The sequence below is a fragment of the Mirounga leonina genome, unplaced genomic scaffold, assembly GCF_011800145.1.
Source record: "Mirounga leonina isolate KUSES-001 unplaced genomic scaffold, KU_Mleo_1.0 Mir_174, whole genome shotgun sequence".
Taxonomy (NCBI): Eukaryota; Metazoa; Chordata; class Mammalia; order Carnivora; family Phocidae; genus Mirounga; species Mirounga leonina.
In genome coordinates this window covers 5,419,361-5,444,796 of record NW_023270451.1, presented here as the reverse complement: position 1 = coordinate 5,444,796, position 25,436 = coordinate 5,419,361, and the positions used below count along the sequence as shown (strand labels likewise).

General features: G+C 38.4%; 1 protein-coding gene across 1 annotated transcript in view; it reads right to left on the bottom strand.

Annotated features, from left to right (window-relative positions):
- RELN (reelin) overlaps positions 1 to 25,436 on the bottom strand; it is a 523,500-nt gene that overhangs the window by 12,574 nt on the left and 485,490 nt on the right. The window contains exons 50-61 of the mRNA XM_035020402.1: positions 23,986 to 24,242; positions 20,916 to 21,070; positions 19,635 to 19,849; positions 17,296 to 17,473; positions 14,408 to 14,583; positions 14,150 to 14,256; positions 12,207 to 12,449; positions 11,478 to 11,653; positions 5,853 to 5,926; positions 4,926 to 5,087; positions 4,047 to 4,204; positions 1,212 to 1,431 (exon numbers count right to left, since the gene is read on the bottom strand). Of these exons, the coding sequence (XP_034876293.1) occupies positions 1,212 to 1,431; positions 4,047 to 4,204; positions 4,926 to 5,087; positions 5,853 to 5,926; positions 11,478 to 11,653; positions 12,207 to 12,449; positions 14,150 to 14,256; positions 14,408 to 14,583; positions 17,296 to 17,473; positions 19,635 to 19,849; positions 20,916 to 21,070; positions 23,986 to 24,242 (2,121 nt within the window). The remainder of the gene's footprint in view (positions 1 to 1,211; positions 1,432 to 4,046; positions 4,205 to 4,925; positions 5,088 to 5,852; positions 5,927 to 11,477; positions 11,654 to 12,206; positions 12,450 to 14,149; positions 14,257 to 14,407; positions 14,584 to 17,295; positions 17,474 to 19,634; positions 19,850 to 20,915; positions 21,071 to 23,985; positions 24,243 to 25,436) is intronic.

The following is a 25,436-nucleotide window of genomic DNA, read 5'->3' as shown; positions in this document are numbered from 1 at the left end:
GGGTGAACATAACTTTTGGTACCTCCACAGTTATCACACAGGACTTCATTGTATTTTCATTGTTTATCATACCAAAAGACCCTAAACTTGCCTTTCTGCCTCTGAAAATACATTACTAATATTTTCTAATGTCAAAAGCCTTAAGTAAATGCTTACATTTTTATTTAACCAAGCATCTAATTCTCAAAATCCTTGTAGCTCCTGAACACTCTGCAGCAGTCAGTGAATACTCTAGTCCAGTATTTTGCAATCTCCATAAAGCCTTGGAATCTTTTTTTGAATTACACAGACAAAAGGAGGTGGCAGAGCTGGGAATGAGCAGGTAGGGAAGGAAAGCCAACCTTCCTGGGGTCTCTTTTTCTTCCCTGGTCGATTTGCAGTCTCTGTCCACTCTACTCGGCATTAATAACCAGCTCCAAGAACATGTGATTTTTAAAGTTCCCGTCCATTCACTGATCCTCCATTTCCATTTATTGTAACTGCATATGCTAAATATAGGTATATATGTCTGCCTGACTACAAATTTACTTCACATATACATTTATATTTACATACTTGCAAATAGTCAACATGAAATTATCTATATAGGTTATCTACAGCCAACTTAAAATTTTTTCATTACTTTTTTTAAACTTCATTGAGACATAATGGACATAAAACACTGTGTAGGGGCGCCTGGGTGGCTCAGTTGGTTAAGCGACTGCCTTCGGCTCAGGTCATGATCCTGGAGTCCCTGGATCGAGTCCCGCATCGGGCTCTCTGCTCGGCAGGGAGTCTGCTTCTCCCTCTGACCCTCCCCCCTCTCATGTGCTCTCTCTCATTCTCTCTCTCTCAAATAAATAAATAAAATCTTAAAAAAAAAAAAAAACAAAAAAATACTGTGTAGGTTTAAGGTATACAACATGTTGATTTGACTGACTTATCAGTTCTTTATATTTGGCCATTTCTCCTGGCTTACGACTATGTCACCACCACTCAGCCAGTGTACGTAAAGAAAAACAAGGTAATTCTACAGTAAATTGAAGGAAAGCAGAATTCTGAGTTGTGAAAACATACACTGCTTCCTCCTACCAAATTCAAGTGACATGTAGGTCTCCACGGCTTCGCGACACCCATGCCGTGACATTCACCCTTGTATTTAACAGACAGCGGGAAGTGACCAGTCTTGTGGCCAGTTCTGTGTCTGAACCACAACACGGAAGTTTGGTTACCTTGCTCGAGTGAGATCCAGAGGCTTGGTGGCCGCCTGCCTTATCTGACAGCCGTTAAAATAGAGTGAGTCTCCATGGGCATAGGGCGTCAGCTGCCCGCAGCCACTTCCTATCACCCCACCTTGAATGGTCTCCCAGTTTGCTTCAGTGACTCTTGCTGACTCGAAATTATCTTTGATATAACTGGGAAGATCATGACTGAAAACAGAGCAATCGTCACCTAGAGGGAAGGGAATAATTGCAAAAGTTAGCGAGAAGCAGCAGAAACATTAAAAGATGAAGGATTCGATCTTAGGCTTAGTCCGTTCTTGTTACTGTAAGAATGACAACATACCAAGCAGATACAGACTCCCAGAAATAAATGTTTCTTTTGTACTGGAGCAATTATTGGCTTGTGTTCTTGAAAAAAATCCCACTGTGGGTGCTACATCATGTAGGTGCTAATGTACCTAGTGCTCACGTGAATCGATTGTGTAAATACCCAGCATCTGGCTGGGCCTACGTGTTTATCAATGATGGGTCTTGGTGGAGAGCTCTCATGCTGGCATTAGAAACCAACCTAATTTCTTTCTCCCCAGTATGCTTTTGTAGCAGAAAATAGGATAAGGGGCGCCTGGGTGGCTCAGTTGGTTAAGTGACTGCCTTCGGCTCAGGTCATGATCCCGGGGTCCTGGGATCGAGCCCTGCATCAGGCTCCCCACTCCTCGGGGAGCCTGCTTCTCCCTCTGCCCCTCCCCCTGCTCGTGATCTCTCTCCTGCTGTGTCTCTGTCAAATAAATAAATAAAATCTTAAAAAAAAAAAAAAAGGATAAGTCATGTTCTGGTTCTTCTAGTTCTATACTTGAGTTTGGGGGCAGAGTCTGCATTTTATTCATTGTTGGATTCTAGTACCTAACACAATACTTAGCACCTATAAGATATGCAATAACAAGGTCATATAAATAAATGAATAGTGAATAGGCTGGAAGAATGAGACCACTGAGCTGAAATATGGGCATTTAAGACATAAAATTAACAAATGTGTTTATGTTTGCATTTGCCCTTGATTTGAACAGCACAGTTTCCCTAAACATCTACAATAGTTCCAAATCAAAAGGTCATAGATCTGTTGGAGCAGGAGAGAGGGCAAATTCCAGACATCTGGGACTCCTTGTGAGACATCTGATTTGTTCATTTGCCTCAAGTTCAAGTTCTCCAGCTAACACATGGACAGAACCAGCTGGTCTCAGGGGTAATGAGACCAGAAGAAAGAGATCATGGCTAAGTAATTTCTGACATGAGAGATGTGTAGCCGTCTACATTAATCATACTCATTTCATTTGGAGGCCAGGAAATAGCATCAACCAAGAAATCTAAATATATTCTACTCCCGAAGTCAAATCTATGGATTTTTACACTGTAAAAACTTCCCTTAGGGAAGTTGTATAATTCTGCTCCTCTTTGGATAAATCCTCAGTTATAAGACACAGCAAGGTGGACTGGAAAGAACAACTGGGTAATGGTCTTCTTTCTGATACTGACTGGCTGTGTCATCTTAGGCAAGTCACATAAGTTCCCGGAGTCTCAGTTTCTCTACCTGTAAAGTGGGAATAATTATATTAACCACAGCTAACTTACGGGGATATCGTAAGTTCTTAATGACTCTGCTGAATAAATTGGCGGACACTGTGTAAATAGTAAAGTACAAGGCAATGTAAGAATTCATTCAAAAAGGATTCATTGGGCATTGCTATATGCCAAGTATTGGGCTCTGAGGATATGATGGTGATTATGCAGACTTTGTAACAATAGAAACCTGTCTGAAACCTTGCATCAAAGAAAAGCAGGCTGCAGGCCTTCTCTCAGGCCAAGGGAGCAATTTCCTATGATGTCAGGAGTTGAGTAGATACTCGGTCCCAAATCAAGTATTCAGCTTCTAGAAGCCCAAGCAGTAAAAATGTATTTTTTTTTTTTTTTTGAGTCGTGGGTTTGTGTCTCACAGAGTGACCTGGAAAACAGAATATCTTGAATTGTCAGCTACATCTTGGGAGGACAGGGGCAGCTGCTATTGGAGAGACTGAGAAAGAAGGAATGTTGGCAAAGTATCCAGGGATGGGCAGCTAGGCCCAGAAGGAGAGAGGCCCAGAAGCAAAAATAAAGTGTTGGGGGTAGTGGTTGGGGCAGGGAATTATATGGAGGATGGGGAATGTGAAGTACTATGGAATTCTGTATTTTATTTAATTTTTTAAAAGATTTTATTTATTTATATTTTTATTTAGTGCATGAGTGGGGGGGGGGCAGAGAGAGAGAATCTTAAGCAGACTCCACATGCAGCATGGAGCCTGATGTGGGGCTTGTTCTCAGGACCCTGAGATCATGACCTGAGCCAAAATTAAGAGTTGGTCGCCTCACCAACTGAGCCACCCAGGCAGGCACCCCAGAATTCTGCATTTAAAAAAATACTTCAAGGAACATGGCAGAAAATTATCCTTGATATTTCATTCCAAAGATAAATAACTCTGTACAAAGAGTGTGTCATCTATGCCAAATCCCTCAGGGATGGAGTTTTTCTTTCCTCCCGAGTGGCCTTTTAAAAAAATTTTTTTTAAAGATTTTATTTATTTATTTGACAGAGCACAAGCAGGGGGAGTGGGAGAGGGAGAAGCAAGCTCTCTGCTGAGCAGGGAGCCCGATGTGGGGCTCGATCCCAGGACCCTGGGATCATGACCTGAGCCGAAGGCAGACGCTTAACGACTGAGCCACCCAGGTGCCCCTCCCAGTGGCCTTTGTATACGTGTTGAAGTGAAGAGAACCTCATGGTCTTCCGTATTAAAAGTGACAGTCTGGGATTCAGACCTTGGAAACTTTCATCACAGATGCAGACGGCGCCACTGGTGCAGTATCCGTGCCCACTGCAGAGCTTGGGGCAAGCCTCTCCGATGTACACATGGTCAATTGCCCAGCTTTGCTTCTCTGTTTCTTCCCCCTTCTGGATCCAGCGGAACTGTGTCGCACTGAAAGTCCAGAGAGAGCAGAAGGGATTCAGTAGGCTGTTACTTCCCGTGGCTGTGTCCTGCCTCCAGCCCTGGGAATGGGAACTATTTCTGAGAAAAGGACTTCCCCAGGCTTCTCCTTGAAGCACCCAAGTCAAGGTGAATGAACTTGTACCCCTCAGACTCTGGGGATATCTCCCAAAGTGCCAATCTGGAAGCCTGTACCTTCCCGGAGAGTTTGATGTGAATTTCCTATTCTATTCCATAATAAATGTGTGTCCACTTTTCTTATCAAGGTATATCGTTTTCCAAATCTTTGAGTAAAGTGAATGTTGCTCTAGAAAGATTGCACTCTATTACGTTTATCCTGTGGCTTCGTGTAACCCGACCAGCCCTGCACACCCCAGAGGGTATCTGTATATGGGATGAGCAGTGCAGCCTTTGGGAATCACAGAACACTGGGGCAGATATGGTGCCAACTCCAGGTCTTTGAGCGTCTGTGATTTGGGCTGTGATCTGCGACTGAGCTTGGCATGTGCTGTGGTATTTCATCCAAAGCAGGTTTGAGCTCTGTAGCGTTTACAGAAAAGATCCTATGTCTTCCTATTTCTTCTTGGGACATGCCACTGCCATTTGGGGACATGGATGGAGAGGGTATTACAGCTGTAATGGAATCTCACTGCATGAGCTCTGTAGAGCCTGCCAGATAATCCGACCAAGTTTACTTTAGTATGCAATTTACCTGGAGGAGACATGGTCAGGCAGCTGAATGGTGATCCTCTTCCAGCTCGAGCTGTTGACAGCATTGTAGATGGTGGCTTCATGGAACTGGAAGGGAGAGCAGCCGATGCTGTTTGAAGAGGAAGGAAGGCACTGGGTCTGAACGAGCTGCCAGGAATCAGACCTGCAGAAATCACAGGGGTTATGGGAGACAACTCTTAAGAGAAATAGATGACCTGACTAATGACAATGTACCACTGTGGGGTTGGGTTACATTGAGGTATTTTTACGTGAGTTTTCCATTTCCTGTATATATTCATACAGACAAAATAAAAATTTAAAATAATTTCACACAAGATATATCTAATTCTTTACAAGCACAAGAATATATTCACAGATAATAGAATAAAATAATAGCATGCATGCTGCTGCATTCTAGTGGTTTCCTCCCACTGAAATTATTACCAGAAATACACCTGGAGTTGATTGACAAAATTCTGTTTACCCAACTTAACTCCCCATAATTCATTTTCAAAAGTGGTGGTGGGAGACAGGGCTCCGAAGAAAGTAGGGACATGTGACTCTGGCTGAAGCATATTTAGATCTTTTATTGATTTAAATTCTCATTAAGGTTGGTTGAAAATGAGCAACATGAATAAAAGAGAATTCTACTTTGAGCACAAACGTAGTATCTTACTTATTTTAGAAGAAAAAAAGTTTGTTGGCTTGCAGCCAGCCTAGTATGAAAAATGATTTTTCTTGGTTTGAGGGAAAAATCTGAAAATAAGACATATGTGTAAATTTTATATAAATGAAATCAATACAATTTGTGAAATAAGCATAAACTGTACTTTTAGTATAAAAGGTTGCTCTTCTGTAGTTGCTTTAAAAACAGACAACCATTTGAAGTTGTATTCAAGTTTGGAGGAACGTAAATTATTTCACAAACCTTGCATCCTTAGTGTACTCCAACATTACGGAATGAAGGTCACCACAAGAAGTGGCTTCACAACCCACCACAATCTAAAACAAACATAAAAAACAAATATGTATAGGGAAGATTAAATACCTATCATTAATTAGAAATCCCCTCTCTAAATTATGACTCTAATAAGTAATCAACAAATGTTCAGAGAAGTTTTTACAGAGCAGCCTGCCAGAACACCAACGCTACATTTTTTTTTGAATTCTGATACTATATGCTGGCTAACTGAACATAATAAAAGAAAAATCAGGAAGGGAATAAAAAAATATGCAACTTTGTATGAAGATGAGAATTAAGGTTTAAAAAAGTACTATTTCTCATCAAGAGCTGGTTGTTTGAAAAGATAAACAAAATTGATAAACCTTTAGTTAGACTCATCAAGAAAAAGAGAGAGGACTACAATAAATAAAATCAGAAATAAAAAAGGAGAAATAACAACTGACATCACAGAAATACAAGGACTGTAAGAGAATACTATGAAAAATTATATGCTGACAAATTGGACAACCTGGAAGAAATGGATAAATTCCTAGGAACATATAATCTTCCAAAAATGAATCAGGTAGAAAGAGAAAACTTGCACAGATTGATTATGAGTAACAAAATTGAATCAGTAATCAAAAAACTCCCAACAAACAAAAATCCCCTAAGATGGCTTCACAGATGAATTCTACTAAACACTTAAAGAAGAGTTAACACCTATTCTTCTCAAACTATTCTAAAAAAATAAAAGAGGAAGGAAAATTTCCAAATTTATTCTACAAGGCCAGCATTAACTTGGTACCCACTACACTACAGAAAAATAAAACTACAAGCCAATATTCTTTTTTTAAAAAAAGATTTATTTATTTATTTGAGAGAGAGAGAAAGAGCATGAGCATGCACATGAGTCGGGGGAGGGACAGAGGGAAAGAATCCTCAAGCCAACTTCCCACTAAGTGCAGAGACCGATGTGGGGCTCAATCCTACAACCCTTGAGATCATGACGTGAGCTGAAACCAAGAATCAGAAACTTAACCGACTGAGCCACCCAGCACCCCAACCAATATTCTTTTCTTTAAAAGGTTTTATTTTTAAGCAATCTCTATAGCCAATACTCACAACCCTGAGATTGAAAGTTGCATGTTCCACCGACTGAGCCAGCAAGGATAAACAGAGATGCAGAAATCCTCAACCAAATATTAACGAACTGAATTCCACAATACACTAAAAGAATCATTCATCATAATCAAGTGGGATTTATTCCAGAAATACAAGGATGGTTCAATATTTGCAAATCAAGGTGATACATAACGTTAACAAGAGAAAGGATAAAAACTATATGATCATCTCAATAGATGCAGAAAAAGCAATGGACACAATTCAACATCCATTCATGATTAAAAACTCTCAACAAAGTGGGTTTAGAGGGAACATACTTCAACATAACAAGGGCCATATATGAAAAACCCACAGCTAACATCATACTCAGTGGTGGAAAACCCAAGAGCTTTTTGTCTAAGACCAGGAAGAAGACAAGCATTTCCTTTCTCACCACTTTTATTCATCATAGTATTGGAAATTCTAGCTGCAGCAATCAGACAAGAAAAAGAAATAAAAGGCATCCAAATTGGAAAGGAAAAGTAAAACTATCACCATTTGTAGCTGACATGATACTATATATAGAAAACCCTAAAGACTCCACCGAAAAACGTTAGAACTGATAAATGAATTCAATAGAGTTGAAGGATACCATATTAATATAAAGAAATATGTTGTATTTATATATGCTAATAACAAAGTAGCATAAAGAGAAATGAAGAAAACAATCTCATTTACAATTACACCAAAAAACCCCCCCTAGGAATAAATTTAATCAAGGAGGTGAAAAACCTACACTCTGAAAACTATAAGACATTGATGAAAGAAATTGAAGACAATGTAAATGAAAAAATATACCATGCTCATGGATTAGAAGAATTAATATTGTTAAAATGCTCATATTACCCAAATCAATCTACAGATTCAATGCAATCCCTATCAAAATACTAATAGCATTTGTCACAGAACTAGAACAAATAATCCTAAAATTCGTATGGAACTACAAGACACCCCAAATAGCAAAAGCACTCTTGAGAAAAAAGCATAAAGCTGGAAGTATCACAATTCTAGATTTCAAGATATACTATCAAAACAGTATGATATTGGCACAAAAATAGACACACAGATCAATGGAACAGGAGAGACAGCCCAGAAATAAACCTCCACTTATATGGTCAATTAATCTATGACAAAGGAGGCAAGAACACACATTAGGAAAATCACATTCTCTTAAACAAATGGTGTTGTGAAAAGCGGAGAGCAACATCGAAAGAATGAAACTGGACCACTTTCTTAACTGTTTACAAAAATTCACTCAAAATGGATTTAAGACCTAAATGTGAGACCAAACTCCTAAAAGAAAACATAGGTAGTAATCTCTTGGACATCAGCCTTAACAACATATTTATGGATATGTTTCCTCAGGTCAGGAAAAAAGCAAAAATAAATTATTCAGACTACACCAAAATAAAAAGGTTTTACACAATGAAGGAAACCATCAACAAAACAAAAAGGCAGCCTACTGAATGGAAGAAGATATTTGCAAATGATATATCTGATAAGGGGTTAATACCCAAGATGTATAAAGAACTTAACGCAACTCAAAACAAACAAAAATCTGATTAAAAAATGGGCAGAGGACCCGAATATGTTTCCAAAGAGGACATACAGATGGCCAACAGACACAAGAAAAGATGCTCAACCTCACTAATCATCAGGGAAATGCAGATCAAACCACAGTGAGATATCAAGATATCACCTCACACAAATCAGAATGGCTAGTATCAAAAAGATAAGAAATAATAAGTGTTGGTGAGGATGTGGATGAAAGGGAACCTTTGGGCACAGCTGGTGGGAATCTATATTGGGTACAGCCACTATGGCAAATAGTATGGAGGTTCCTCAACAAATTAAGGATAGAAATACCAAATGATCCAGTAATTCCACTGCTAAGTATGTACCAAAGAAAGTGAACACACTAATTCAAAAAGATATATGCACCCCTATGTTCATTGAAGCATTATTTACAATAGCCAAGATATGGAAGCTATCCAAGGGTCCATGAATAGATGCAGGGACAAAGATATGGGGTACATATATACAAATGGAATATTACTCAGCCATAAAAAAGAGTAAGATCTTGCCATTTCTGACAACATGGATGGATCTAGAGGGTATTATGCTAAGTGAAATAATTAGAGAGAGACAAATACCATATGATTTCACTAATTTGTGTAATCTAAAAAACAAAACAAATAGAAATAGACTTATAAATACAGAGAACAAACTGGTGATTGCTAGAGGGGAGGTGGGTAGGAGGAATGGATCAAATAGATGAAAATATTGTAATAACATTGTAAAGTGACAGGTAGTGACTACTCTTATCGTCGTGGTGAGTACTGAGTAATGTACAGACTGTCGAATCTCTATACTGTACACCTAAAACTAATATAACATTTTATGTCAATTATACTTCAATAATAAAAACAAAAAAAGCTAAAAGAGCAAGCTCTTAACCTTTGAGAAAAGTTTTTTCTCAAAGACATAAAAGTTTTTGTACAAAAATAACCAGGCCCAATTTTTTTTCCAGGGACACTGGACATTAGACTCAAAAGGCAACAGTAGCTGATTAGATGTGAAAAGTGAAGAATGAAAAATCAAAGACTACTTCAACTTTTAAAGCTGATGAGTAAGTCACAGGGAGTGTCATCAATAGAAACAGGAGAATTAGGAAGAGGAGCTGGTAGGGAAAGGGAAGAGATGAAGTTCACTGTTTGCCATTGTGAGTTGAGATGCCAGGATGATGAAGGTGTAGAAATGTACACAGAATGTAAAAGTACTGAATTAATTGTTGGTGAACCAGTCAAGGCTGGAAAGGCAGATCTGGGAGCTGGTCTTAAAGAAGCCAAAGAATGAATGGAATTCTCAATGGGGAGAATATCTAAGAGAGAAGAGAACGGAGAAGTACTGCAAAATGCTGACATCTAGAGGGTTGGAGGAAGAAGAAGAGCCAAAAAGGAGGCAAAAGTAGATTCCAAGGAGGTAAGAGGAAAACTGGCAGAGAACCCAGAGCCAAGGGACAAGAACATGATGGCACCAGCCGGGGAGGGCAAAGACAACAGTGCCCAGGGGTACAGATCGGAAAGGAAAGGTAAGAAATGGGTGAAGTTTAGGAAGTCTATGGTGACTTAGAAAAATGCAGTGTTGGTGATACTTTAAGTATTACATTTTTGGGGATGAACTTTTTTCTTTTTTTAAACAAATGGATTCGGTTAGAGAAGAAGATGTCCATCTCTTCAATTCTGGGTTAACAGAGGCAGCAAGACAGGAGGCTCCAATCAACTTAATCAAATATGATGGCTTTGATGGGGCCCAGTGTGGGCCTGCGAGAGGAAAAATCTTCACTCTTACAGGAGGTGGCTTGGAATTAGGGGTGGTGTAACACTGAATATGACCTTGAGCATCCTTCATGCCACTAAGTTAAGGATAGTCCTAGGGAGTGGTAGCATTTGGGGAGATTTCCTCACCCTTTAGTCTCTGAAGGAAAGTTTAACATAAAGCTGAGAAAAACAGTGAATACCCCTACCCCCATCTTTTTTGCAAAAGATCTGAACTTTTAAATCTTGCAAAAATGAAGCTCTATACCCATTAAATAACAGCTCCCCATTTCTCTCTCCTACCAGCTGTGAATACATTTTTATTCCTGCTAGAAAGGATTCTTACTATTAACCATCATTGCAGGACATCTTTTTAAAACATTTAACAAATGTTTTAAGTAAACAACCAATGTTTGTCTTTAAAGTAATCTAGTAACAAAATGTATTTCTGTAATACCCCTTTTTAACAAATATGTTTTATAATGAAAAAAAATCAATTGATATTGCTTTATCTTTCTCTCGGATTATCTGACTATTAATGATCTCTCTGCCTTCCCTTTTACCCTCCTCTATGAATAAAATACGCATGTAAAAAATTTGAGGGTCCTTTTTAAATCTGAGGATTTGGAGGAGTTCCAACCAGGCTACTGTACACGTTTGTGTTTAGAAGTCAGAGACCAAAAAAAAAAAAAAAAAAGAAAGACATGATAGAAAAGGATAGAAAGTGGCTTAATATATGAAATCAGTGTAGAGTAAGAGGTACAGAAACTGTGTGTGTGTGCGTGTGAGAGAGAGAGAGAGAGAGAGAAAAATAGGCAGAGTAGGCAGAGGTACCCACGTGAGCTTTTCATTTCCAGGGTTTGGGAAACTGAACTCAAGATTACACATATGAAATACAATATAGTTGCATTTCTTGCTATGTCCCAACATACTAATTGATTTTATCTGTGCTCAAATAATCCTATCTGATAAAGGGCTTTGCTGAAGATTACTTCTTTTCGTCGTAAGATAAAGTCTCTCTTAATGAACGAAATCAATCACTTCCTCAGAGTTGTTCAAATAAGCATTCTCCCCATCCTCCATCCCCAACGTAATGTAATGCCACATTCTGTTTGGAGCCAGTTCCCCTTACTTTAAACTGCATCATATATCCTGGCTGTATAATGAGCTCTCTGGAGGAGAGCGCATTGTGAGTCTTGTCCTTCTTTTTATTCGGCCAGTAGAGGTGGAAGGATGGATTGCCACAGAATCCTGCTGTCCTTACTGCATTAGGGTAAAAACTCCAGTTTTCTTCATGGGAAGTACCTTCTGTTAGGGTAAATTGGAAGCAATATGGCATGTTACTCTCTTGTTGGTTTATTGTTTAATTACCTAAATGTCTATGCTCTGCCTTTTTGCTTAGCCTTTAAGAATGATTTTTATGTAATGGGTATAATATATAAATCCAAGGTGATTAATCAAATTTAGAAAACATTATTAAATGTTCACATAATGATTACCCAAGTTAAAAACGGTCACTGCTCGTCTGGTTGACTTGCACTATTACAAAATTTTTGACACACTTTTAAAACAATGCAATGTGCATCTCTGTGGTGCAGAAATTCCTAAAGAAACTAAAATTATTTTGGATATTGAAATTTCAAATTATATTTAGAGCTAGACATTTTGTCTTTAACAGAATTTATTAAATTCTCAGTTGACATTTCAACAAACAGTTAATATTGAAGATTTACAGACCACTGGGTGAAAGAATAGCTAATATTTGTTGAGCAGTGAGTATGTGCTAGGTACTCTTCTGAATGCTTTTCATGTGGTAACTCATCTAAAGAATAAGCAGACAAAAGGCTCACAAAATTCTTACCATCATCAAAAGTGTCGACAAGTTGACTAGGATTGATTTCTGCTCCTCCAATCAGTATGTTGTCTAGTGCCCACTGTGCACGCTCCACTCCAGAGACCACGAGTCCATTGCTGATTACAAAAGGCTGCCACCAGCGAAGTCGAGTTGTGTTGGTGAGGGCGTCTTCGGGGAGGAGGATGTAGTCATGTCGAACAGAGATGTATTTCTGGTAATCCATCTCATGGAGCAAAGTCCAAGTAATTCCTATTGTAACAAATACACCAACATAGTAACATATCTGGAAAAAACTCCACAAACCAACAGCAGACTGCAGCTACCATAAGCTTCCCAAAAAAAGCATCAACGAGGAAATGAGAGTTGGTTTCATTAACTTTACTATAAGTGTTCACCACTGTTTCAAAAACCAGGCTGATGGTATGAGGGGAAGGGTAGTTAGAAATATTGGGCCAATAAAGAAGATGTGGTATATATACACAATAGAATATTATGCAGCCATCAAAAGGAATGAGATCTTGCCATTTGCAATGACGTGGATGGAACTGAAGGGTGTTATGCTGAGCAAAATAAGTCAATCAGAGAAAGACATGTATCATATGACCTCACTGATATGAGGAATTCTTAATCTCAGGAAACAAACTGAGGATTGCTGGAGTGGGAGGTGGGGTGGGAAGGATGGGGTGGCTGGGTGATAGACACTGGGGAGGGTATGTGCTCTGGTAAGCGCTGTGAATTGTGTAGGACTGTTGAATCACAGACCTGTGCCTCTGAAACAAATAATGCAATATATGTTAAGAAAAAAAAAAAAGAAGAAGATAGCAGGTGGGGAAGAATGAAGGGGGGGAAATCGGAGGGGGAGACGAACCATGAGAGACTATGGACTCTGAAAAACAAACTGAGGGTTCTAGAGGGGAGGGGGGTGGGAGGATGGGTAAGCCTGGTGATGGGTATTAAAGAGGGCACGTTCTGCATGGAGCACTGGGTGTTATGCGCAAACAATGAATCATGGAACACTACATCAAAAACTAATGATGTAATGTATGGTGATAAACATAACAATAAAAAATATTTTAAAAAATTAGAAATATTGGGCCAAAAATAAAAACACTGAAGTAAAAATTATATATTTTCTGTTCTTAAAATTTTGTTCTAGATTACTATGTGCATTATTTTTCATAAATAATGAGTTACATCCATGTTTTGCATGTTTCTGGACAGGAGGTCCTAGTAATTTAACATTTTAATGTAGCTATTTTAATTCTAGGCAATTTTTATTTTGTTGGACTGATAAGAAGTTTCCCTCTTATCAGTTGATAAAAGTGTAGGTGGGATGTTTAAATTACTTAAGGAAACACTTTTGAATACCCTAAAATACTTTAAGTTCATCTATTTCTCTGCTAGTTATTCAAATGATACCTATCTGCTAAAACTGATCTTCTAAGGACTTCACGGTATTTTTTGTCTGGTTTCAGCTACTTCAAAATAATACAATCGAATTTTATTAAAATATTTTTTGAAAGATTCATGAATTCAGATTATCTTCTTTCACAATAAAATTTTCTTATAGACTTATTGTTATTTATTGTTCAACAAAAGCTTTTACAATGTTTTTTAAAATGATCTTAACTTGGAAACCATATAAAATTTATTTCTTAATTATGTCATTGATAATCAAGCTTCAGTTACACAGATTTTTTTCTTTATTCATAAAGCTTGGAGCTTATTTTTTGGTGTGATTTCTCTCTTATCCCCTCGTGGGTAGATTCTGGGGAACACACAGGTCTCATGTATGGAAGCGTAACGTGACTAAGATCTGCAGCTTTCTCTTTGTGATTTTCGCTATTCTCACTGCAAAGGCAGCAAAGCTTTGCAGAAATTTTACGGAGGGGTACTGGATGTAAACTGGGAATCTGCTCCAAGGTGTGGCTTTCACCCCTGAAACGTGCCTCCATTGGTAGAGTAGTCCAACAGCACGCCTTCCTTCCGGCAGATGGGCCGATGGCAGGAGGTCATGTTGTTCTCACTACCGATGCGCCCCCAGTATTGCAGGAATCTGAATGCAAACACACATTATTATCCATCAGAATAGTGAATTAGAACAAATAGTCTACTCAAGTCCTGGAAAACAACTTCTCCCGTAAATGTGTTCCTTACTTTGGGGCCAACTTGCGATGCTGTGATAAAAATAACCAAAACCGACTTACTTGGCCCCTCTGAGATCCAGATCTTGAGTAATAGCTTGTCTCACAGTGGATCCCCCAAAATAGAGCGCGGTGTCCTCGGCAAGAATCCCACACTCGGTACAGGTACTTCCACCTTCTAAAGACATCCATAAATCAGGCTTGATTTCTTCACTGTCAAAGCGTTCCTTCAGGAAAGTCTGGAAACAAGTAAGTGGGATGTGGTTAAAAGTAACAATTTCAGATAATAACTATGGAATAGTTTAGACAACACAGTTTCATCTTGGACTTGAAAAAATAGGGCTGATTTCAAATGCTTTTCCAAAGATATTAAAAAAAAAAAAGCCAAGATATCTCTACAAACGTTCTTTTTCATCATATATTATGATCATGTAAAGTGATTAAATAATGTTCAGTCATTGGAATTTTAAGTCTAGAAAGAATCATAAAATAAAACAATTGCAAGTTGGCTATAGTAACACTCCTATTTGTGAAGTTACTTAAGCATATATTCTCCAAATATTTATTTATATTGTATATAAAAGTACAATTGTAATTTATCATATAATGAAACATGCATAAAAAATGAAAATTTAAAGGCATAAGATAAAATAAAACAGATGTTCTAGCACTTTTTTCCCTAACATTTTTCAATGGGTTGTTTTGTTTTCCCCCAGGAGTGTGTGCCCCCCCACTTTGGCGACCGCTTTAAGCAACCAGGACCCTTTAGCTTCTAGGACAGTGTGAACTTAGAATGTCCATATGGTTAGTCAGGGACATTTGAAACCAAAGCTTTTTGTATGAAGTCAAAAGAAAATCAACCTTGGAAGTCAGGTTTTACATGTTTATCAGGGTCAAGATTCAGGATGATGATGAGAAATACTCAAAATCTAGAATATTTTCCCCAGGTCTCCAGTTTATCCTAAGAATGACCAACAATCAGGAACAGTCTATTTTCCAAAGAGAGTAGACAAATAAAATATTAGGGTCTGTTAGGGTTACATTTTATGCAAAATTATTTCATCCCCTCACATCGTTGTAAACATCCTGATTTTTCTATTCATTTTGTCCATGGTACATTCTTTTTGTCCATAGTAGTTTTGCACTGTGTTGAGGCATGATTCTTTTTTTTGTTTCTTAAATGATAGAAATGATGTATCATGAAAACAATTTGTTACAGTTGCAATTGCAGTAACTGTATACAGAAAAACTACTTTTTGATTTCTTCAGATGAGTTGTATAGTTGGTATCTTACTGTGTAGTTAAAATGATTTAAAAGGACTCTCTTCAAACTCAGAACATAATCATCTTTATAGTTAAGGACATGTAGTCACATGGCAGTCTTTCCTTATCTTACTGATATGAGCAAATAAATGTAATTTTTTTTTTAAGTAGGCTCCACGCCCAGCATGGAGCTCAATGTAGGGCTTGAACTCACAACCCTGAGATCAAGACCTGAACTGAGATCAAGAGTTGGATGCTTAACCGACTGACACACCTAGGCACCCCAACAAATAAATGCAATTTTAAAAAGGGAGGTTTTACACATAAGAACACAAGAGTCAGAAGACATGCACTGTTAACCATGTAAACTCTCATTAGAAAGGTCTGATCGGAGTTCATAATATAGACTTGTATAATTTCTTATCCAACTGAGGAATATTAACAAAATTTGAATGCTTATGAAACTAGATTTTTTTTTAGTTAATTCATTATCTATGGCTAGGTTTCTCATGTTATAATCTCATTTGATAACAAATAGACAACAGCTTCAAACACAAGTGAGTATTGCTCCAATGTTATTTTTTTAACTTATTAATTCCAAAGCTGTTGGTGTCTTATAGGAAAAAAAAAATGACAGGACAGGTTTGGTTTACATTGTTTGCCACTTACATATTTGATTTCAGCCACTTGTGCTTTTTTGGCTTAGTCGTTTTTCTGCTACTGCAGTGACGCATGCACTGAATTTGTTCGCAGAAACAGAATGCATATATGGCAACTGTGTTGGGCAACTGTATTTACTTTGCACATTAAATAATGATGTAACAGCTAAAGTTTCCAAGAATGACCTCTCTCTTTTTTTTTTTTTTTAAAGATTTTATTTATTTATTTGAGAGAGAATGAGACAGAGCATGAGAGAGAGGGGAGGGTCAGAGGGAGAAGCAGACCCCCCGCTGAGCGGGGAGCCCGATGCGGCACTTGATCCCGGGACTCCAGGATCATGACCTGAGCCGAAGGCAGCCGCTTAACCAACTGAGCCACCCAGGCACCCCTGACCTCTCTATTCTTAATACCAGCCACGTTTCAGCACTGCTCATCAGAACACTGAATTTTCTGAACAAAAATTCAGGTCATGATAATATTGTAATAATGTTGGTTGGTGACATAATGGGGACTACACTTATCATGGTGAGCACTGAGTAATGCATGGAATTGTCCAATAACTGTGTTGCATACCTGAAGTTAAAATAACATTGTATGTCAATTATAATTCAATTTAAAAATGCAGGTACTGTTTAGTCATTTCTGAAAATTTGTTTCTTTGTGATAATGAATCTAGGTTATTTGCTTCATAACATTAGCATCTTCTTTCAAACAGTACATCTACTGAAAACGTGAAGAAGAATTAATATTGATTTCAAATTAAGAGTCTGCTTTAAAAAAAAAGCAGAGTATTTATGTTCTTTAATTGATACACTCTGGTTTATTTTATAAACTGATAAATTGTACCAGCCTTGATCCTAATATTTTTGTATCTAAGAAACCTAAGACATATTCTTTAGTTGCCATCCAAAGATTTATTTACTGGGGCCCCCAGAGAATGCTGTTATAAAGTATTAGCCTCACACAATGTTTCTTCAGGCATGACCTGCAGTGTGGATAAATGCTTCTTTTGATGGCTTTAACATTACCTTCAGAGTGTGAGTCAAGTAGCAATTGGGCCCAGAGTATCCTGGATCACAGATGCACTGTTCCTTTAAACAATCTCCATGGCCTCTACAGTTGTCCAAGCATCCAGGGCCCAGGTAGAAATTATCGATTGCCCACTGCGTATCTGAGTACTTCTGATAGAACCTCAATCTTACTGGACTATTGACAACACAAAAGCAAAGGAGTGAGAACCAAAGTTAACTTTATTCAGGTCCATTTTCCTATGTGTACACATTCAGTACTCAAGAGAAAAAAAAAAAACCATTTAAGACACTCTGGCAGGATGAAATGCATTAATAAAAAATGTTTTCTGACCACCATTATCTATTTCTAGTAATGGTTCTTTAAAGCCAGTTTCATTTAAATTTTATGATCTGTGGGCAAACTTGTAAGACAAAATGAAAATACAGTGGAATCTCTATTTCAAGCAATAGGAACATTTTAAAATACAAATCTGTAACTATCAGAAATGAAGTTATTTATGAGCTGGAGTCCAATGGTTGTGCTGCCATTTAGACCCATTAACTGCCATTTCTGAAATTGTACAGAAGGTGAGCACATCCTCTGACAGAGACTTGTCAGCATGCACACAGCCCTCAGGTGATTGGGAAACAGCAACTTCTGAATCCCCAAAGATGATCAATATTCTCAGAACAACTCTGCTAATTAGAAAACAATTTTGAAAGGGTTTTTTAAAGGGCAATTTCCCTGAGATTTTGATTTCATCATTGCTGTGTCTTCTGGGGGAAAATACAAGCCTCATAATTAACCCTATATCAAAACATGCTGTACAGTTTTGGTGTAAAGAGTTCAAAGTACATGAGGAAACTTTCTGGGGTGATGTAAATGTTCTGTATCTTAGTTTATGGGGTGGTTACATGGGTTGCACGATTAAGATGTGTGCATCTTACTGAACGTAAGTTATACCTCATTATAAAAAAAAGAGAGAGAATGGGAGGGGTAAAATGAAGCAATGACATCGTGGTGGCTCCCTAGCATCCACTTCACCCCCGGTGAGTCATATGGATAATATAACTCCCCTAGCCACTGACTGGAGTCAGGGATGGGCTTTCTTGAGCTAATTTGTACCAAAAAATATAGCAAAAAATTAGCTTTCTTGAGCTAATTTGTACCAATGGGATGCGAGGAGGTAGTTGCTCTGAAAGAAAAGCAACTCTCTTTCTTTCCCACTGGACATAGGTAAGGATGCATTCTGCTTCAGTTTTCTGCAAGTGTCTATGTTCATGAGGGCTGAGTGTGACACCAATGTGTGGACAGTGTGGCAAGAGTCAGGGTCAAAGAGAAAGAAGTAACAATGTCCTTGTGGACATTTTTGAGCTTGTGAATCAACCCACGCTCGAGTCCACTTGTCTTTGGAGTTTTTCATTATAGCTATAATACATTTCATTTTTAATTGAGTCCATTTGAATTGGGTTTTCTATTACCTGCAGCGGAAAGTATCCTGATCTAATTTCCTAGCACGTTAATTGATAAAGCCCTTTAGATTTGTTCCAGGAAATAGTGAGTGATCATGTAGTAAATGATTTTTATGGCACACTGGAAAAGCCCAGTGCAAGCGCCTTATTTAAAGGCTCTATATGTTCTGGTCATATATCATAATTCTGTTTCATAAGAAGGTTTTGCATTTAGCCAGGCTCTATGATTCATATGGTGGAGGTATGCCTGTCATTTTCTCCAGTGTATCTTTTTTCCTAATTTTACAGTTAAAGGCAAATCTTTTGGAATTGCTTTAAATTAACTCATCCACAGACTTCTCAGGGAACAGTTTAATCATCTTGGCTCACCACTGCTCCCAGCTAATGACTTTTCACTGCAGGTGCAGAACTTAATGCTTTGGTCAGAGAAAAAATGAAATCTACAAAGCACACTTGCACAGACAGCATGAAGAATTAGGATTTGTACAAATAGCATGACTGGTTAGGATTTGTTCCTGGCTCCATCTATGGAGTGATAAGGCAGTAGTAATATGGAAAGCGAGTGATGCATGGTGGACCACAGTCTACCAGATCCATGAGGAAACATACACCTTTTCATGTGGCTCTAAGACTATCACTATTGGTCTGTCCCCATGTTCAGAGATTAAAACCTGGGAAATGGAAGGGCCTGCCAAGGCCCAAGTCTGAGGATTAAAACTTGAGGTCTCCTCAAGGTAGCTCATCATGGAGGTGACCAATTAGAAAACCTTTAGAGTTAGGGGTAAGAGAGCATTTTACCCACAATTACACAGAATTTCAGGCTCAACAGGTGTCCCTAAAGAACTTCTGGATGCTTGGAACCCAGGCTTTAATTTTTTACTTACTTCCCCACTAAGCTTTCAGGGAGTGGGTAGGTGATCCTTTTCCACCCTTTGGTTGGAAAGAATACAGATGGCTGAGAAACACTTCCAGAACATTTGGGGTCTGCAGGTAAGCACTGAGGGACCAGATAATTCCAGCTCACACCAAAGTCGGTAGAGTACTGCACATGAATTTGATTCTGGGCAACTTTTTCAGATACTTTACATCCAACAGAGATCTAGTACACAGAAAAGAAAGATTGTTAAAGGATTAAAACCATATTACATGTTTCTGCTCTAAGGACTTGGCAACAAGAAAGTTGCCGATCACTTGATAGACGCTGTACCACATCCACCCTGTATTTTCAGGTTCATTATCTGTTCTGTTGATAGATAGGAGAGGTGATGTGGTTGCCCAAGGTGACAAATTATAGAAAGTGCCAAAGATATTGTGCAGGGACTTTGGAGAGAAGCTGAAAGCTGTGCTTCTGCCATGGCTGGCTGATTGCCTTGGAAGGCCTGGGCCCACTCTTACAAATTGTTGTTTGTTGTGCTAATGGTCTGGCACTTTCATTTGGCAGAATGCTCGACCAAGAAGGATTGCTAACAGCTTTTCCAAGTTTACTATTTTGTTGTACAATTTATGACTCTCCATAAATCACTTTCAACTACAAGTAAGATGCAATGAAGTGATAACAGAAGGTACTTTTAATAAGGCACAATACCCTTGTTGATGCAGATAGGCATCCTGCAACATTTGTTGTTAATACACTGGGAGTGAGGTAGATGATAAATTGGTTGACATAAAATAAATTGGTTGACATAAAATCTTGGCCAAAACTGATGCTGGCATTAATGCTAATCATGCCTTTGTTTTCTAGAATTTTCTTTCTCTAGAAACATTAAAATGCTCTTGTAAAAAAAACCAAAAACGTAGTTATAACCATAATAACTTTAAGCTTCTCTTAAAGGAAGAAACTGGCTAAGTCATATAATGATTTAGACTCTGGGAACTGAAATAAGTATCCTACATTTTTATTGTCACTATTTTGATCTGTCAGTATTTAATCTTGAGTAGAAACACATTTATGAAAGTTTTACCTTGGCATAGTTCAGAAGTAAAATCATCCTAATCACTTTTAATCATTAAGTTATATACAGTAGAGATGAACATTACCGAAACATTACATTTTATTTTTCAAAGTATAGGATTAAGTCAATGAAACGTATGATCTTTGTCTCTACAGATTCTTTTTTCATTTTTATATTGCTAGTGGATGGTTACTTGTGTAACCATATTTTTACCTTGAACTGCATGATCCAGCCTTCCGTGGGAGTCAGGTCATGGGTCACTGCGTACACTTCTCTTCCATCATGGCTGCCGCAAATCATGACGCCATCGGGGGAGTCACAGAATCTTTCTACCATGCAATCATCATGGAATAGCCAATGCTCATTCACTTAAATGAACAAAAATTTTATGACAAATTTATAGCAAAATTACTTGAAGCAACTTTTCACTTTAAGCAAGATCTCATATTATTTTCAGTAGAAATCTCTCTTACATTACACACAACCCACAGGCAAAACACTAACGTAAGCATATCATTTTAGGAACATGGATACTAGGAGGTTGAGATATACCTACTATCCAATATTGGTAACTCTACATTTAGGAAAAAAAAGTGTATTGTATATGTTAATAAATGAAAAGCAAAGGGACTTGTATATCAATGCTTTTTAAGTTTATTTTTTTTAGTAATCTCTACACCCAATGTGGGGCTCGAGCTTATGACCCCAAGATCAAGAGTCACATGTTCTTCCAACTGAGCCAGCCAGGTGCCCCTATACCAATTCTTTTCTTTTTTTTAAAAAAAAAGATTTTATTTATTTATTTGACAGAGAGAGACACAGCGAGAGAGGGAACACAAGCAGGGAGAGTGGGAGAGGGAGAAGCAGGCTTCCCGCTGAGCAGGGAGCCCGATGCGGGGCTCGATCCCAGGACCCTGGGATCATGACCTGAGCCGAAGGCAGACGCTTAACGACTGAGCCACCCAGGCGCCCCTATACCAATTCTTTTCTTATAGACATTTAACTTTTTGGGAGGATTTAAAGGACAAAGAGTTTTTAGTAATATGATAGGGAAGTGAGTTAGCTATTTCTACTGAAATTCTGGTAGTGTCATCTGGGTAATTAAACAAATTACAATAGTCAAACTCGTAGATCCAGAGAGTAGAATAGCAGTTACCTGGGGCTGAGGAGAGGGAGAAATGTCAGTCAAAGGGTATGTATGAAGTTTCAGGAATACAGGGCAGTAAGTTCCGGAAATCTACTGTACCACAGAGGGCCTATAGTTACCAATACTGTATTGAATACTTAAAAATTTGCTAAGAAGCTTAAAAAAATGTTGGGGGGGGGGGGGCCTGTGTGAGGAAACCTTAGGAGGTGATTAATCAATTTATGACCTTGATTGTGGTGATGGTTTCATGGGTGTATACTTATCTCCAAACTCATCAAGTTGTATACATTAAAATCAACAGCTTTTTGTATGTCAATTATAACTCAACTAAGTGACTAAAAACAGGCTTGTAAGAGTTGAAGGAAAACGCAGGCAGCAAGACTATGACCTGATTAGCACAGAGTACATCCTATCGTCTCTCCTCCTGTTTCTCAATCACACACATGTGCATCTACACACACACACACGTCACCCACAATGTCCTTTCTTTTCTGAAACAGGTATTTTTAACATTATGATTTTATTCCAGAAAGTTTAGGAATGGAACATATCCATAAGTTGCATCAAATTCACAATATACCCTGGTTTTATAGGTCTCTGTCTCTGAAAGTTTCCTGGTTAGCTCTAGCATTTACGATGGCGACAAACGGGTATGGTGGGAGGCTTGGGGCCACTGTGCGAGTCACAGAGCTGTATGGTGTCAGAGGGGTCAGAGGAGAGACCAAACAACGTAATTGGAACTCAGCCTTCACCTGTGTTGTGTCCTTCGGAGTTCGTCTGAGCATTAACCTACGTCACAGAACAAGCAGTTTATGTCTGGGTTCAAATGGCTAACACAATCCCATTGCCATTACCTGTTAATTCTCACTCCAAATCCCATCCCGATTCATGGGATTTGGAGCTACATTTAATCCTGCATCTAGTACTTAAAGTCAAAGTGCACAGAAACTTGAATTCCATTAAGAATATCCCACACCAGTTTATTCTGGGGCACGTATTTTATTTTATGCTAGAACTCTGAATCCTGAAGAAAGCACGTTTACATTAATCAACTACCTCATCAATCTCTTCTGAAATATCAGAAACTACTTCTGTTAGTAGATATTACAGTGTCTAGAAAACCAGTGGTGCAATTCTTCAATTGTACATAACCAATCAAGCCTAAAGTAAAAACGGGTATTTTAGGTACTTGAAAAAATAATCGAGCCTGACGCGGGGCTCGATCCCAGGACCCTGGGATCATGACCCAAGCCCAAGGCAGATGCTTAACAACTGAGCCACCCAGGCACCCCTAATCTGTATTTGCTTTCATTCATACAGAAGCAGTACTTCAATTATTCTCTGACCAGAAACTCACTTATGTAAATTGTTACACGGGGAAAAAATAAATTAATAATTTAGCCAAGATCTGAACCAGATCTGTGTGAGTCAATCTCCTTAATAACCTTCATCAGAGAGCGATTTTCAGATAACACTTGCAGTGTTGGTAGGAGCTGTATAATTAAACATCACTACTTTGCCTGAGGATTCCATGTTTTATGTAGTATAACCAAGGATGTGGCATGAAAAAGCCACAAACCTGACATAAGACACCACTTTAAAAAAGGTGACCAGAAGAGTTTCAGTGAAATAAAACAAAAACAAGACATTAAAAATGAGCATAGCATGGAGAGATCTTTTCTGGTTCACCAGAATCACTGCTCTACTTCTAGAGAGAATGAAGAGTAACCAGCAAGACCTTTAGACACTCTCGAAAACATGAAATGCCATCCAAAGGCATCTGACGTGTAGCAAAACAAGACACTTGTCTTCAGATATGCAAACAAATGTCCAGGAAATGTTGGCTTTCTACCCAAAGGAGAAAATACAGGAAACATAGAAATGAAGAGTTTCTAAAAAAAATGGTATTATTACAAAATGCTATTTATTAAAACATTCTTGCTGCTTGAATGAAAGAAAAGATGTAGTCACAACATAAACCAGGAAGTTTGAGAGAAACAAAAGGGTGAAAGCATTTTCACGGTCTCTATACCATTTGAGAATTTGTAAGAGGCTCCACATTCTACTTCTTTGAGAAGACCTAAATCTACACTACATTTCTGCTGGCTTTTTATTTAGCATTAGGGAAAAATGTACCTGCAGTTTTATCCTCCATAAACATGTCGAAGGCAATTCTCCCAACAGGGCCGGCGTCTGCAGGGGAGCGCTCATGCTGGGGCACAGGGGCGCTGCTGAAAGTGTCCAGCATGACGGTCCTCTGGTCGGCAGAGCCCGAGATGAGGACGTTGTCGATGGCCCAATCATTCTGATCCAGGCCATCATGTCTTGGCTGCCACCAGCGGAAGCGAGTAGCAATCTCTTTAGCATCAGGAGGGAGAAGGATATTCACAAATCTGTGAGAAAATGATGGGGGTGTGTGGGGGGGGAAATCGTGTCAAACGTCTCATGTGAGTAAAAGATTTACAACAAGAGATAAGATGTTACAAGTCACGTGGTGGGTGGGGGGAGGACATGAGATAACATTTAAAAATTTTTAAATTTATTTAAAAAATTAATTTTATTTTAATTTTTAAAATATAAAAATTTTAATTTTTAAAATATAAAAATTTTAATTTTTAAAAACCATGACAAACTGATTTGAGTTTATGAAGGTTCAGGAGTCCCTAAATTGGGAAACAGAATGTGAACAAATTCAAGAACTGTGGAACCACCTACTTATTCTAACTGTCCCTGGCAGGTCTTAAAGGGACTTTGCAATTTTCTGCTTGCCCAGGGGCATCTCTGGATTTGTAGGCCCAGGGATATGCACTTTGGTAGACATAAGCCAAGACTAAATTTTTTTTTTTCTGTCTCCTACGGGTTGGTTTCATCTCTTCCTTCCCCTGGCACCTCGATTTCATTCTACTTCCATGAGTATCAGCAATTTGCTTAGAATTTAGACACTGGATTGTGGTAGGACATTTGGGCTCTCAGCTTGAGGGTACCAGGTTTTTTGTAATTACTTTATCAGTTGCTTGTAGTTTGACATTGACTTTGTCTTTATGTTTTATTGAAAACATTATACTAAGAAATGCTGAGTAAGAACCATGGGCTAAGAAGCCCAGCATGCTGTCCCCAACCCAGTCACTAAGAATAGACATGGACAAATCTGACTCCATGCTCCAATATGAATCATAACCAGTTAGACATGAGGTCTAAAATATCCCTTGATCGCAATTATGCATTTAAAGCCCAAGAATGTATCAGACCCTTTTGAACTTGTATTCACAACCATGAAGTTGGCTGGGGGAAATAATTTCCTGTGGTTTAATCTCCTTTGCATAAATTCCCATCTTTTTATCCATGCTAATCTACCTTCCTTCACTTTTAAAGGCTGCCTCTTAGTGTTAGTGTGCCAAGACAGGGCCAGTAAGCCCAAATTCATCCCGTGAAGAACGCTTAAGTTGAGGACTTCGATGGTGGCTCCTTTAGTTTTTGTCTTTCACACTGAAGAGGGTTCGTTATTTCAGTTTTATTTACATAGTATCTCCTTGTTGATTTTATTTTTCCTTCCTCTTTTCTCTTTTATGTCATTCTTGAGGTAGATT